Source organism: Cnephaeus nilssonii, assembly GCF_951640355.1.
Source record: "Cnephaeus nilssonii genome assembly, chromosome: 21".
In the NCBI taxonomy this organism is placed as follows: Eukaryota; Metazoa; Chordata; class Mammalia; order Chiroptera; family Vespertilionidae; genus Cnephaeus; species Cnephaeus nilssonii.
The window spans coordinates 6133290-6147694 of NC_137092.1; the positions used below are offsets into that span (position 1 = coordinate 6133290).

General features: G+C 50.0%; 1 protein-coding gene across 5 annotated transcripts in view; it reads left to right on the forward strand.

The window, feature by feature from the left end:
- AHCYL1 (adenosylhomocysteinase like 1) overlaps positions 1 to 14405 on the forward strand; it is a gene marked incomplete at its 3' end in the record, with an annotated part of 31774 nt that overhangs the window by 13472 nt on the left and 3897 nt on the right. For 3 of the 5 annotated variants that reach the window (XM_079761462.1, XM_079761463.1, XM_079761464.1), the window contains exons 2-15: positions 4933 to 5044; positions 6629 to 6772; positions 7728 to 7828; positions 8215 to 8317; positions 9254 to 9348; positions 9910 to 10016; positions 10773 to 10889; positions 11119 to 11182; positions 12186 to 12274; positions 12599 to 12669; positions 13010 to 13104; positions 13192 to 13290; positions 13971 to 14039; positions 14166 to 14244. In XM_079761462.1, the coding sequence (XP_079617588.1) occupies positions 4933 to 5044; positions 6629 to 6772; positions 7728 to 7828; positions 8215 to 8317; positions 9254 to 9348; positions 9910 to 10016; positions 10773 to 10889; positions 11119 to 11182; positions 12186 to 12274; positions 12599 to 12669; positions 13010 to 13104; positions 13192 to 13290; positions 13971 to 14039; positions 14166 to 14244 (1345 nt within the window). Of the gene's footprint in view, positions 1 to 1416; positions 1684 to 4932; positions 5045 to 6628; positions 6773 to 7727; positions 7829 to 8214; positions 8318 to 9253; positions 9349 to 9909; positions 10017 to 10772; positions 10890 to 11118; positions 11183 to 12185; positions 12275 to 12598; positions 12670 to 13009; positions 13291 to 13970; positions 14040 to 14165; positions 14245 to 14405 lie in introns of those variants that run through there. The other 2 variants (XM_079761465.1, XM_079761461.1) reach the window with 2 other exon arrangements.

The window sequence follows — 14405 nt, forward strand, 5'->3', positions numbered from 1 at the left end:
TAAAAATATGAATAACGAGTTAAAAAGAAAACGTGAGGGAGAAGAGAAGCTTTTTTTTTTTTTTTTTTTTTTTACCAAAGAATGCCAGGTAATAATATATTTAGAAGGAATAATAGAAAAAAAAATCATGATTCTATAAGCCACCCGCCTCCCCCAATATAACCCGTTCAGGCAAGGACTCTGACCAGATGGTAACGTCACGAGGGAGCAGGACATTCGCAGGCTGACAAGTCTCACTCCACAATGAACCTGCACTTGCAAAGGAGAAGAGGCACCTTTCAGACACCGACGGCCTCACTGTAACCAAGGCTTCAGCCGAGTGTCACGTTCTTGGAACAGCCCAATGCTGTGTCCTCAGATGATGCAAAGTGAATTATACAACATTGTCCGTGAGATACTCCTGCCAAAATGTTAACCTTTCTAATCAAACCTCAAAACTGAACTTCCCGATTACAGGAAGGAACCAGTTCAGAGAAAGAAACCTAATGTGGAAAATGGAAAGATTCAATCGAGGTGGAGGGCATAGAAGTTTCATTATACTATTTTTCAAAAAATCTGTACATTGAAAGTTATAATAAATTCAGAGAAATTTATTTATTTGTTTTATTTACAGCAGTGGTGGTGGTGGTGGTGAGCTTGCGGGGGGGCGGCTTTGGTGTATCGCTAAAGTTATAGGCATGTTCCAGGAACCTAGATTTCTTCAGTCACCTGTACAAAAAAATTTTTTTTAATGTAGACTTGATGACAATTCAACGTCAGGCACAGAGAAGAATGGCTGACATGTTTTCATATACTATTGATGGTGGTTTGAGGATGAGGAAAATACGGACAGGTCGATAGCTAAATTGACATTGAAACCTCGTCCGGGTGTGTGTTATGCTGTGTTGTACGTTGTGATTTTCAAAAGATTAGGAAGCCCTGCCCTGCCCCACTTGTAGCCAGTAACCTCTTTATCTGACTGTTGGCAGTTGGCAGCGCAGATCACTCATTTCCCCTCTATCACGTCGGGAGATAATAGGAGCAGTGAAGTGTGTTGTCTCGTGTGAGGAGAATGGAGTGGCTGTTCGGGTAAAACTGCTCTTTGGCACAGGTTTCCAGCTTTATGCTCTTTCCTCACCAGTAAGTGACTCAGCAGTGTGGGCCCTGGTGTTGCCTCTCCCTTTCCTCCCCCTGACGCTGATGAAGCATCAAGTCGAATCCCATTTGAAAGGAGTGTTCTGACTGGAACTGGATTCTAACAGTATGTGTTATGTCCTGTTCCTGTTGAGACACGGAAACGGGTGGAGGGGGGGAGAGACATGTGTGCTGTGATTAGCTTGCCCATTCCCTGCTCCCCAGAAACTCAGGCCCCATCTGGGGTGACTGGGAACTTAAGAAACTTGAGACAGGACTGGAGGACCTGGCTGTTGGGAAGACTGGTTTCTGCTCTGGGAACAGAAGTGACTGACGGGGGCTGCAGATCGCTCCATGGCCTGAGCGTGATTCCCTTGATATGAAGTGTTTTCTAGGGGTGTACCTGAAGCTTGTCAGGAAGGGTGTGCCCTTCTTTTGGGGGACATTTCTTTTATCCAATTGGAAGTCTGAAAGATGTTTGGACTTATATAGTTCTTGTACCCAGAAGTTGGTGTTTGTTGATTACTGTTCCTTTGGATCCACTTGAAATGGGAATCAGACCGATCACTGGTAAGTTCTTCACCGGTTTAGGCTGACAGCCATACGCTCTTCCTTCCCCCTGAGGACAGAGCCAGTGAGGAAAGAACCTATAGACTAGAGAAAAGGTAAGTGGGCCGGAAGCTGTGTGAGAGGGCTTATAGAGGATGTGCTGGGGATCTTGGGAGGTGCCATAGCACACTGCTTAGTAATTGACCTTGTCCAGCTTTCTAGCTTCTGATAGTCACCTTTTTGCTCAGTTGCTAAGTGTTAGCTAAGAAATATGCTGACTATAATTTTTAAACATAAAAGTGTGCATGTTCCTAAAGAAGCAGTAACATTCTGTGACAAAACCATTTGTGTTGTCATTAATCTCACTGTGGGTCAGCACATCTACAGATTGGAAGGGACCATCTTTCCTTTCACCAGTCTTCCTGGAATGGCACTGGGTACTTGGTTGGCGCCTACCAAACGTGCTGACTGAAAGAATATACTCCGTGAATATCGTCCTGCTCACCATCCCGTGGCCAGTGAGTCACAGTGGGATTTTGGTAGTTTTTCATTCTCATTCAAGAGCTAAAAGGCAAAATTGGGTGGGGCCTGGGAAGTGAGTGTAACTAAGCTATTGAACATGTGAGTAGCTCGATCCTGTGGTTGTGGAAGTGAACTTCTCAGTTTCTTATTGGCATCCTCTGCATGTGGTATACCCCATTCGTCTTCTCTGGAGGCTCGCAGCTCTTGGGGGCCTGCGGTCCCTTGTTCTTGGTGAGTTCTGTGCGGCAGTTCTTTCCGCTCACTGGATACAGCACGTTAAATTGGCCGGAATGTAATTAGTCCTGAAGGCACAGCCGTGGACGTCTGTGGTCGGAGAATGGGTCAGTCGGACCTTCTAGCCTGTCTCGGGTGTGGAAGTGTTCAAGAATGAATGCTGGTGTGCGTGGTGTGGGTAAGGCTGTTTTATGGGGTGGTGAAATTGGATAGAAACCAGACACAAAATAGCTCTGTAGCAGGACTTTTTGATTTTCAACTACCTAGCTCCTTTTCCTGCCCCACTTCCCCACCCTACGTCATCTTTAGTCCTAGCATTTCCCTGCACGTCTGGGTTTGAAGAAACACTGCAGGACACCAATGAAGACTTCATGATTGGAAGAAATCGTGATAGTGCGAAGTAATGTCAACAGAACAACTTTGCAATTATCTTTGGCTTCGATGCAGGGAGGCCAACCCAATTAGAAGCTGTTAGAGATCTGGTTTCACTAGAGAGAAACTGTGACGTCCCAAAGTTGCTTTTGACAACAGTGTTTTTATTTACACGGTGAAGATGAACAGCACTCCCGGAGATAACTTCGCCAAGAGAAAGACCGAGCTCCTGGCTGTGCGGCCACAGTTGGGATACAGGTTCTCAGCAGCCCGGAGGTTTGGGCTGGGAGAGGAGCCGAGGTCCTCGTGCATCTTTATAAGCAGTGAACAGATCAAAAAGCTACAAGACGAGACAGCCACCAGTCCGTGTCGTGACTTGAGTTAGCATTCCGCGCACTTCAAGGATGGACCGCCTTTATCATTTAAGGGTGGGGTGTGCACTGCTTTGTAAGCTACTTGCCGCACAGTCTGATATGTTTAGGTGGGAAAGATTGGCTAAGCTTTAGGTGACTGATGAACTTTATTAATACAGGTGGACTATGTTCGGTTCTTAGGGTGCTGAAGAAACAAACTTCTGTCTTGCCACAGCTGCCCCTCCTTTTTATTAAAAAAAATTGCAAATGTTACTGCAGTTCCCTCCCTCGCCCCTGGTAGGTGGTGTCTGGGAACATACCGGGAACCTTTTGAAAAAAGATGCGCAGGGGAGGAAGCCTTACATAACCGCCTGGCCCAGAGCAGCTTCCCGATAGGCTGCCGCGGGAGGAGCACAGAGGCCGAAGGAGGGCGGGCTGCCTCCAGGGAGTGTTCAGCAACCGAGGATGGTCTCTTGACTGTGTTTTTCCTGCCACCAGAATCGGGGGTGAAAGTCATTACCTTGGTCCTGGATTAGTCTCTTCAGTACAACTAGCTTTGCTGACTGCAGTCACGTGAACGTGCAGTGGGAAATCCTGTGTAGAAGGCACACGCTGAGCGGTGGCCACTTCAGTGAGGGGAGGTTTTGTATGTGTTTTGGTTTTAAGAAAGGCAGTTGTGCTTTTGACATTTAAACTATTTAAAGTCCGTTTAAATTTAACCAGGAGAGGAGAGCTTACCCTGGGAGAGCTTACATTTCCAGAGATGTTTGCTGAGGACTTAGCTTAATGGATTCTCCATGGGAACCTGTTCAGGTTTAGTCAGACTGGGAGGGAAATCCAGCCCATTCTGCTTTCCAGGAGCTGAAGTTTACAGAAAGGGCTTATCAGGGTGTGAATAGGACTTCAGGAGGAAGGTGTAAACCATTTATAGAATAAATTCATTCACTTGAGAAACACCCATTAATTTGCCTTTAAATAATGTTAATTATAAGCTATTTGCTGTTTATTAAAGCCGTTTTCCAAGTATCTTTAAACAATGACCAAGTTCTGGTTTATTTCATTTAAGGAAGTTTTTAATGCAGCGTTTACCAAGTCATTATTTTCTCCTACCTTCAAATTAGTCCTCATTAGCTGGAATTGACTATGGTGTGTATGAGTGTTTTAATTTCTCTCTCATTAGAATAGTCTGGTATTTTACTGGATCTGGGAGGTCTGGGGTACTACCGTGGCTTTGTGGAGGGGAGGTGTATGGTTGGCCTCTGACCCCAGTGCTCATCACCCTCAAGCATCTCCACGATTCTCTCTAAAGAGAAGACTATTGCTAACTTCAGGATAAGAATGTGTTACAAGAGAATATTCTGAGAACAAGAAAAAACAAGCAGAAGCAATATGAGATTATGCCTGTGTTTGTTTGTTTTTATTGAGTTAGGAGGGCAGGGTAAAGGGTTTAATATGTCAAGGTTATAAGAGGAAAGAAAACTTCATGGAATATGGAAGGAAAATTTGTGAAATTGGACAGAAACCAAAAGAAGTTGGGTCTTTAGCCGCCTCTCCCCCCAAAAAACAGTTTCTGCTGAAACAATTGGGCAGAGACAGTAATTAGCATTCGGGGAGCGTCAGAAGGTAGCCTCTGCCTGTCCTCAGGTCTGGCGGGGATGAGAGGGAGCTGCTGGCTGGGTGGTGGGAGCTACATGGTAACAGCTTTTAGGGAGGACAGTGTATGGCCTCAAAAATGGAACCTTTCATAGACTCCTTGTAAGCGTGCAACCCTTTTGTCTTCCTCTTACAGCAAATCCAGTTTGCTGATGACATGCAGGAGTTCACCAAATTCCCCACCAAGACAGGCCGCCGCTCTCTGTCGAGGTCCATCTCGCAGTCCTCCACCGACAGCTACAGCTCAGGTAGGTGAGGGCCTCAGGCTCTGCTCTCTCCGGTTCTGGAGCCGGAAGCAGGTTCTCTCCCAGGGCGCTTATCTGGAATCTGCAAACACCTCCTGTCAGGGCCGCCCATCTCGGTGCTGAAAGCTGATCATTAGTGGTTGGGCAATGGGAATGTTCCCAGCCAGCCTTGTCGCTGGGGACGCTTTTGTCATCTTGAGGCTTTCTTCCCCAGCCGGTCTCCGTGTGTGGTCTGTGGCTGTGGCTGTGCCTGGCTGGTAGTTCTGGGAGGGTTCCCACTCCCACGGTCGTCTGTTTATCCGCCCACATTACCAAAGGAGAAAATCAATGGTGTTTTGGCTGACAAAACTGGCCTTGAAAAGAGGTGTACTTTGAAAGCACAATCTCTGATCTTTAGATAAAATATACCCTGCCTCCTGGCTTTTTCGTTCTTGTCTCCAAGAACTGCTTGAATTGCACCAGTAAAGATTAGTATATTCCGGCTCCCTTCATTTCCTGCGTCATCCTCTCTGCTGAAGTATCCTCCCCATTAACCTCTGGAGTGGGAAAGACTACGCGACTGTGGCTCCGGCTCTTTCTTCTTAGTTCTTCCCTCCTGACTGAGCCCATGGAGGGGGTCCTTTTTTAAAAAATATGGGTGGTTGTTTTTTATTTTAGAGAGAGAGGAAGGGAGAGTGATAAATAGAAATATTAATGAGCGAGTAACATCTGTCGGCTGCCTCCTGCCCTCCCCCTACTGGAGATTGAGCCCGAAACCTGGGCATGTGCCCTGACCAGGAATTGAACCAGTGACTTCTTGGTTCATGGATCAACGCTCAACCACGGAGCCACACCAGCCAGGCTGTGGTCTTTTGCGCCCTTCTCACCTTTAGAATGGGTACTAGAAGGTTCATTGGAAAGGACGTAGAAGCTGAGGGTTTGTGTGCCGGAGGTACATAGCACGGAACGGTGCAAGGGGCCCCTCATTCAGCCCCACCCCGCCTTGTGCACAACTTAGTATAAAAGCCCTCGTAAGATTGTCTTTCCACTTTCGTCCGTATTTGTGATTCTCAGAGTGTGGCCCCCCGAACAGCAGCAGCAGCACCTGGGAACTTGTTAGAAATGTCAGCTTTGGGTTCCACCTGAGACCTGCTGACGGGGTTTCTGGTGGTGGGGCCTCGCCACCTGTGCGTTAACAAACCTCCCACAGGTTCTGATAGATGCTTTAGGTGCTTACGTTTGAGGTGGTGACCTATGGAAGTAGCGTTCCTCTGTGCCCTAAATTATCCTCCCATCCTGCCACGTCTAGTTCCCATTCAGGTGGGAACCAAGTAGCCGATGCTCTGGGACTCACTAGACCTGTGGCTCCTCGTCGCAGGCGCTGACGGCAGAGTATCACTGGGGTGGTGACAGGGCCTCGGCCCTGAAAGCTCCAGCAGTTTCGTTCCCCCGTCTATCAGGCCCAGGGAGCAGACCTGGGAGCGAGGACCCAGTGGCCGCAGTGGAGAGTGTTGGCCTAAGTGAAGTGAGAGTCCTTGGGGGCCGCACTCTGTGGAGTTGGGGCCATGGAGGTTTCTCTGTTCTTGTTTCTCTCTTGCCTGGCTCTAGCTGCGTCCTACACAGACAGCTCTGATGATGAGGTCTCCCCTCGGGACAAGCAGCAAACCAACTCCAAGGGCAGCAGCAATTTCTGCGTGAAGAACATCAAGCAGGCAGAATTTGGACGCCGGGAGATTGAGATCGCAGAGCAAGGTAAAGGAAGGGAGTGGGCGGGGACCAGAGGCAACCACTTGCTGGTCATCGGACCCACACAACTTGAGGCTTGAAAGCTAACTTGAAAGTCTCGGGGAAAACCCAGTATCCTGGACTTGTGTACAGTCGCATCTCTGTGCGGGGCTTGAGCCTCAGGACTCTTGTCCTTGTCCTCTTGCTTCCTGTTCTCAGCATGTGGTCATAGACGTAGTTTCTGTTCCCCCACCTCCCCCCTCTCCGTGGCACCAAGTCCAGAGAGATGGTTGCAGCGTCAGCAAGTCTGGGCTCACTGCTGCGAGGTGGTTGGTTCTGCGGGATCTGCCCCAGCCGCGAGCTCCGGGCCCAGATTTCCCAGAAGCAGCAGAGTGGGAGGGTTTTCAGCAGGATGTGGGGACCTAGGGCCTCAGTTGGTCTCGGTCCTGAGCACCCTCTGCTGGAGCAAGAGTGAAAGTGACGAACAGTCGGTCAAATCGTGGTTGCTGCATCCCACACCCAGGAAGGCCCCCTCACTCTTGTGTTGCTTTCCCCCTGAAAGTGTGTTCTGTACCGGCCGGGAGTTCGGAACCAGACTGAGAGGGGTTAGACAGCATGGCGAGACAGAAGCCGGGGCTCTGCGGGGGGCAGGCTTCTTCCTGGTGCGGGGGCATACGCAGGAGCCCAGGGCCACTGCCATGACGGCTGCCCTCTCTCCCAAGTGCCTGATGACACTCACCCTCCATCTGGTCAGTTTTGAGGATTTACTTCATTCTCTGCACAGAAGGCAGAAATTCCAAGTGATTGGATGACAACCCCCACTGACGTTTTGAAGCTGCCAGTTATCAGATCAGAACTCTGCTGAGTCTTTCTGCCTTGTCTCGCCGCCTCTCAGCAGATCCAGACCCGCCCTCGCTGTCGCTGGGCAGGAGTGGTGAGCCTGCCAGTGCAGACCTAGCTCAGATCCTCTGTTCTTTCACAGACATGTCTGCTCTGATTTCACTCAGGAAACGCGCTCAGGGGGAGAAGCCCTTGGCTGGTGCTAAAATAGTGGGCTGTACACACATCACAGCCCAGACTGCGGTGAGTTTGTTGGGAGAAAACAGAGGGACTTCTGATGAGGGGGGGAATAACAACTTGTTTTTAAACTTAATTTTCCTTCCCAATCTATCCAGCCTCCAAATGCTATACTTTTAGGCGCTTACTCAAAAATGGGGCTCTCTACTCTGTATGGGTGCAGCCTACTTTTAACAACCCTGAGTTAGGGAGATCTGGTTTTGCAAAAGTAGGATTGATATAAAAGTGTTATTAGGACTTCTAGGAACATAGCTTTTGGGTGATGTTAGATACCAGTGTGCCGTCTCGCTGGATCACACCCTCGTGGCACTGTCGCTGCGGAGTTGCTGGGTAGGTTCTCTGACGTGCCCGCCTGCCCTCGCCCTCACCCCGTCTCCTGTGCGTCTCCGCAGGTGTTGATTGAGACGCTCTGCGCGCTGGGGGCCCAGTGCCGCTGGTCCGCCTGCAACATCTACTCCACGCAGAACGAAGTGGCCGCAGCGCTGGCTGAGGCTGGTGAGTCTCAGCTCTTGTTGTTATTGTTATTACCAGCTTTGCCTCAAGATAATCTTCCAAACATACATTTATGTATCACAATCGTCTCTACGGTGCCGTGTCTGTCTAGGGGCTGTAAAATTTGGAGGACAGTAAAAATATCAACAGGAAGAAAATGGATAATAAAATTAAGGTTCATGTCCATGATGGAATATTATATAGTCATTAACAGTGGCCTTTGAAAAGACTAATTACATGGGGAAGTGTCCAATTCTAATGTTAAATGAACGAGGAAGAATGTTAACATGTACGAGCTCAGCAGGTCTCCTTTCACCCAGGGTCGCATCCCTTTTGGAGAACACGAGCAGTGCCTTCTGCATCGATAGCACATTAGCTAAGTTGGTGTCACTGTTACTGTGGAAATATATGACCACTCATGAGTTCAGTTAAGCATAAGACGATGGTCATTGTCAAAATGTTCAAAAGAAAATCACCGTGAAGTTTCCTTAAGGATCTCGCATCTCCCTAGGATGCTCAGAAAGCAACTTTATAACGCTTTCATTTGTCTTATTTACTCTTTTCTGGTGTTTATTGCAAAAAACTTAGGAGGTTCCAAAACAAAATAAAACACCATAATCCTGCTTCCCAGAGACAATTGGACCATTTAAATTTTTTTTCTATTCACTTTTTACAGAGGTGAACTAACTCTCAGTATGCGTGCAATTTTATAACCCAACTAACATTATCAGACGTGGTTCTCCCGTCCCTGAGAACGTGGACAGCGCCGTTTGCCGTGCTCAGACACGTGGACGAGTGGTTTTACCTCAGAGGCGCTGTTTTGACTTCTGCCCTTCCTAAGTTGTTGCCTTCCAGCAGTTTCCGTAGCCCTTCCAGGGAGTGATGTTGGTATAGGACGCCCCGAAGGAGGAAGCAGCTGACCTGTGTCCGTCTGTGCAGGAGTCGCCGTGTTCGCGTGGAAGGGCGAGTCGGAAGACGACTTCTGGTGGTGCATCGACCGCTGTGTGAACATGGACGGGTGGCAAGCCAACATGGTAATCATGCACATTCATGCTACACATGACAAGACAGTTGTTTCCTTTTTTCCCTCAAAGCATGGTTCCCTGAATGTGTTTTGGAAATTTGGTCTGACACACTTACTCTGTTGCCAAAGTGTTTAGCCTGCTATCTATTCAGAGTGGGTCTGAGAACTGGTCTGAGTACTGACTGAGCAGGTGGGGGCAGGGGAAGACTCGGCACGGCAGAATGAGACAGCAGGAAATGATGTGGTACCTCCGCGGAGTAGAGTCTCATTTCTTCCTTCCTGCCCCGACTCCTTTGGCATTGAGAGGGGCTATATATTTCAAGACTCAGCTGAAAATGAGTGTGTGAATAGCCTAATACTCTTCACTAGAGTCTAGAACAAACTTAGGAATCCTTTTAACCATTTGACACCAACAAATTGTACTGCTTACTGTCCCAGCCTGCTCCCCGGAGCTCGGAGCAGTGCTCCCCCAAAACGTGCAGGGCTCTCTCACTAGCGCAGAAAGGGGTTCGCAGTTCCCCCCAGCTCTAGCAGCCTGAATGCCCATAGAAGTCTTCTGGCTGTTCTGTAGATCCTGGATGATGGGGGAGACTTAACCCACTGGGTTTATAAGAAGTATCCAAACGTGTTTAAGAAGATCCGAGGCATTGTGGAAGAGAGCGTGACTGGTGTGCACAGGTAACAGACTCTGGAGTAGCTGCCCCGGGTCCTTGCCCAGCGAGTTCTTCTGGGCTCTCAGGCTGCAGGGCGTGTTTCAGACCTGGAGGTGTTGAGTTTTTACTTTGAAAAATCCAGGAGACCCTAAAAGGAAGTTATTGCAGGTTCTAGTTCACATTTTTCTCTCCCACTTATTCCACTGTGATTCTCAACCAGTGTTGGGAGGTAGGGAGTGAGTATGTCTTGAAACACTGTATTCAATATTGCATTATAATTTTATACTTGAAATAGGAAAAAATTCTATTGTGAAACTGGATGTCAGATACGCTACAAAAAAGAAAACGGGGCAAAATAGTCTCGGCTTGTCAAAGTACCTAAATGATGCTTGCAAAAGCGTTTCTCAGTTGGGGGCACGTGGCACGTTGCTCTCACGCACAAGGGAACCGGATCAGAATCTTTGATCGTCTTTGTTTATGAGAAGTAGGCATGGTAAAGATTGAGAAGATGCTGGCCTAAGGAAATATATCCCCTTTTATGGAAGGGAAGTAAATTTCTTCAGTTGAAAGGATTTTTTTTTCCTTCCAAATAAAGGGGAGAGGGATGGGAATGACAAGGAAAGTGAGGAGAGATGACGAGGAAATCATCATGTTTACTAACATCCTTGGGCGTGTCAGGCTGGGAGGGCAGCATGGAGCTTGGAGAGGATTAGGCAGATTTTGCCACGCGTCTTGTTTACCTGCTAACTGTTTTTGTTTTTGTGGCTTCTTCTCCCTTTAGGCTGTATCAGCTCTCCAAAGCGGGGAAGCTCTGTGTTCCAGCCATGAATGTCAATGATTCTGTTACCAAACAGAAGTTTGATAACTTGTACTGCTGCCGAGAGTCCATTCTGGATGGGTAGGTTGAGGAGCACGGGTATCAGGCTCACGGGCGTGCACGTGGGCGGGTCGCAGTGCTCTCTGTCAGCCGTCCAGTCGTCGCCCCTGCTCTTCCTCCGGGTCCGTTCCTTACGGAGCCCAGCCTCTCCGCCTCCAGTTCTTGTGGGCGTGCCCCCCACTTTGAATTCTGTGCGAGGGACTGTGTTGGAGCTAGTAATGTTCGAGTTGAGCCCTGTCTGTCTCCACAGCCTGAAGAGGACCACAGACGTGATGTTTGGTGGGAAGCAGGTGGTGGTGTGTGGCTACGGTGAGGTAACTAGCTGGGCCGCAGCGCCCGTCTCTCCATGGACTTACCAGAAATGCCGCGGAAGGCTGCCGCTCAGGGTGCGGCACTGACGCAGGTTTAAGATACTCTTAGATAGTGTATCTCAAAACAAGAGCAAATGTCCTTTATTCCTATTTATGAATAAAGACATACAAAATGAACCAAGTTCAGATTTTACCACTTTGTCTTATGGGATGGAATGTTGGCTTCATTTCCCCCATTCTTTTTTTTTTTTTTAATTGATTTCAGAGAGGAAGGGAGAGGGAGAGAGAGAGACAGAAACATCAATGATGAGAGAGAACCATTGATCGGCTGCCTCCTGCACAACCCCTCACTGGGGATCGAGCCCACCACCCGGGCACGTGCCCTTGACCAGAATCGAACCCAGGACCCTTCAGTCTGCAGGCCGATGCTCTATCCACTGAGACAAACCAGCTAGGACCATTTCCCTCATTTACAACAACAGCCTTTTCTGAGACTTAATTCAAGTGACTGTGTCGCATTTTAGCCCCGCAAGTGCCTGGCAGTGGAGTGAAGGGTGGAATCCAACTGGCACGCAGTTGCCAGTCTCTAGGCGAGGGTGGGTGAAGGGGATTGCATTGTCATCAACAATGGCCCCAGAAGTTCCTGTGCTGCTAGGCTGTCCTTGAGTTTAATGCATCTCAAATGAGGGTGACCAGGTCTTTCTGGACTAAGAAACTAGAGTTACAGTTGCTCTTCTTGGCCTTGTTTCCCTACTGGTAACACTTTGGTTCCCTGGATCTCATTTACTGTCCAAAGCCCCGCCCTTGTATGCAATAGGGAATGTCTGACTAAAGTCGCAGCGTAGTCTGGACCTGTCTCCGCTCTGCCTGGGCCGGAGCCTTTGTGCCAGGGCTCGCGAGATGATTGGCGACTTCAGGGAGTTAGTTCCCGCCTCCCACAGAGCTCCCTGCCCGGTGCCCAGGCCCCGGTAGACCTGATGCCCAACTTCTCTCTCGTGCCCTGTAGGTGGGGAAGGGCTGCTGTGCTGCTCTCAAGGCCCTCGGAGCCATCGTCTACATCACAGAGATCGACCCCATCTGTGCTCTGCAGGCCTGGTAAGCACGGTGTCCGTTCACGCCACGGACTTTGTTTCTGAGAGTCCGTGAGGGATCGTATGAGCCATTCCTTGCAGAGCCCTCAGAGGAGGAGCTGGGGTCGCCCTGTCCCTCCGGTGTAATCCCGGGGCCTCTTGGCTTCCTGGGTGCAATCTTGGGGAGTCTGAGGAGGCCCCGTGGGTGTCGTTTAGCATAGTTGTCACTCACCGTCCCTGAGGGGTGGCACTGGATCTGACTTCAGAAAGGAACTTCTAGTCTCGTTTAGTGGCAGCTTCCGGCCCCTGCCCCCTGGCTTTGCTCAGAGTGTCCTTCCTGTTCTTCCAGCATGGACGGGTTCAGGGTGGTAAAGCTCAGTGAAGTCATCCGGCAAGTGGATGTGGTGATCACCTGCACAGGTGAGTGTCGTGCTGTCCTGCGGGGAGTGCTCACTCGGGCTGTCCCCAAGGTGGTCAGACCGGCTTCACTTACCGAGGCCCGCGCTCGCTCGGTGTAAGGGCTCTGAACTGGGGGGAGCTCTCCGCCTTGGCACGTCCTCAGAACAGAGCTCTCCCCGTGGCTCGTGCACTGCGCGTCTTACACCAATAGCGTCACCTGAAGAGCTGTTTGTTATGCAACATACATGTCTGTTCTCATGTCCGTGCCCTTTAATGCCAGTGCACCTCCTCTCCACGTTCTCACTGACAGCGCCCGGCGCCTTTGTTCAGCATCTCTTCAGCCGCCTTCCTTTACTTTCAGGAAATAAGAACGTAGTGACGCGGGAGCATCTGGACCGCATGAAAAACAGCTGTATCGTGTGCAACATGGGCCACTCCAACACGGAGATTGATGTGGTGAGGCTTCTCACGCATTTCCCACTGGGCCTTTGCCCTCTTCCTTCCCCACGAGCCAGCCAGTCACCTGTGCTGTCTGCCTTTCAGACCAGCCTGCGCACCCCGGAGCTGACGTGGGAGCGGGTCCGTTCTCAGGTGGACCATGTCATCTGGCCCGACGGCAAGCGCGTCGTCCTGCTGGCAGAGGTACGCACGGCAGGGCTGCGCCAGAGCCGAGCACGCGTGGAGCTAGATCCTGGGGGGGTTTGGGGGGTGGTAAACAGTGAGCCTGTTTCCCGGGCCTCTGTCTTTGCATAGCAACATACACTGAGTGGCCAGATTATTACGATCTCTGAACTCTGTGTGTGTGTGTGTGTGTGTGTGTGTGTGTGTGTGTGTGTGTGTGTATTAGAGGCCTGGTGCATGAATTCGTGCATGGGTGGGGTCCGGCCAGCCTGGCCAGGGGGAGGGGACATGGGCGGTTGGCCGGCCTGCCTGCTGGTCGAACTCCTGGTCGAGGGGACAATTTGCATATTAGCCTTTTATTATATAGGATATACACTGAGTGGCCAGATTATTATGCGTTCAGCGATCATCATAATCTGGCCACTCAGTGTATTTCTCAAATGGTCTGGTTCCCAAAGTAGAATCACTCACAGAACTATCTACTTTTGACTGAGAAACTTACTGCTTCCTGACTGCAACTGAGGCTTCAGCTTGTCAGACTTGGGACTTGCAGAAAGCCAGACACACCTGGCCTGGAAGGGGAGCTCTTCCTCCACCAGCTGAGTCCAGGGCGGAAAGGTCCTCCTGCGTTTGCGTACTGGCTGCCTTTGGCACGTGAGGTGAGACAGCACCCTCACCCAGGCTCCCTTTTCCCTCCCCAGGGCCGCCTGCTCAACCTGAGCTGCTCCACAGTCCCCACCTTTGTCCTGTCCATCACGGCGACCACACAGGTACGTGACATCATGCCTCTTGTCCTGCACGAGTGGATGGGCCCAGAGCCGTGGTCCAGGGAGAGGGCCCTGCTGTGTCGCTGTCTGCGAAGTGTTTGTGTTTTCTGACGCTCTCCTCCCACTTAGGCTTTGGCACTGATAGAGCTCTACAATGCACCCGAGGGACGCTACAAGCAAGACGTGTACTTGCTGCCCAAGAAAATGGGTGAGTTAAACCAGTAGAAACCCCTGTTGGTCCCGGCCTGTTGCGCGGTTTGGTCAGATGAGCACCATAAAGGTATGGGAGTCAGAGCAGGTTCTAGTCCCTGTTCTTACACTGAGGCTTTGGGCCTTAGGACAAGTTCTAATCTCCATAAGCCGCAGTTT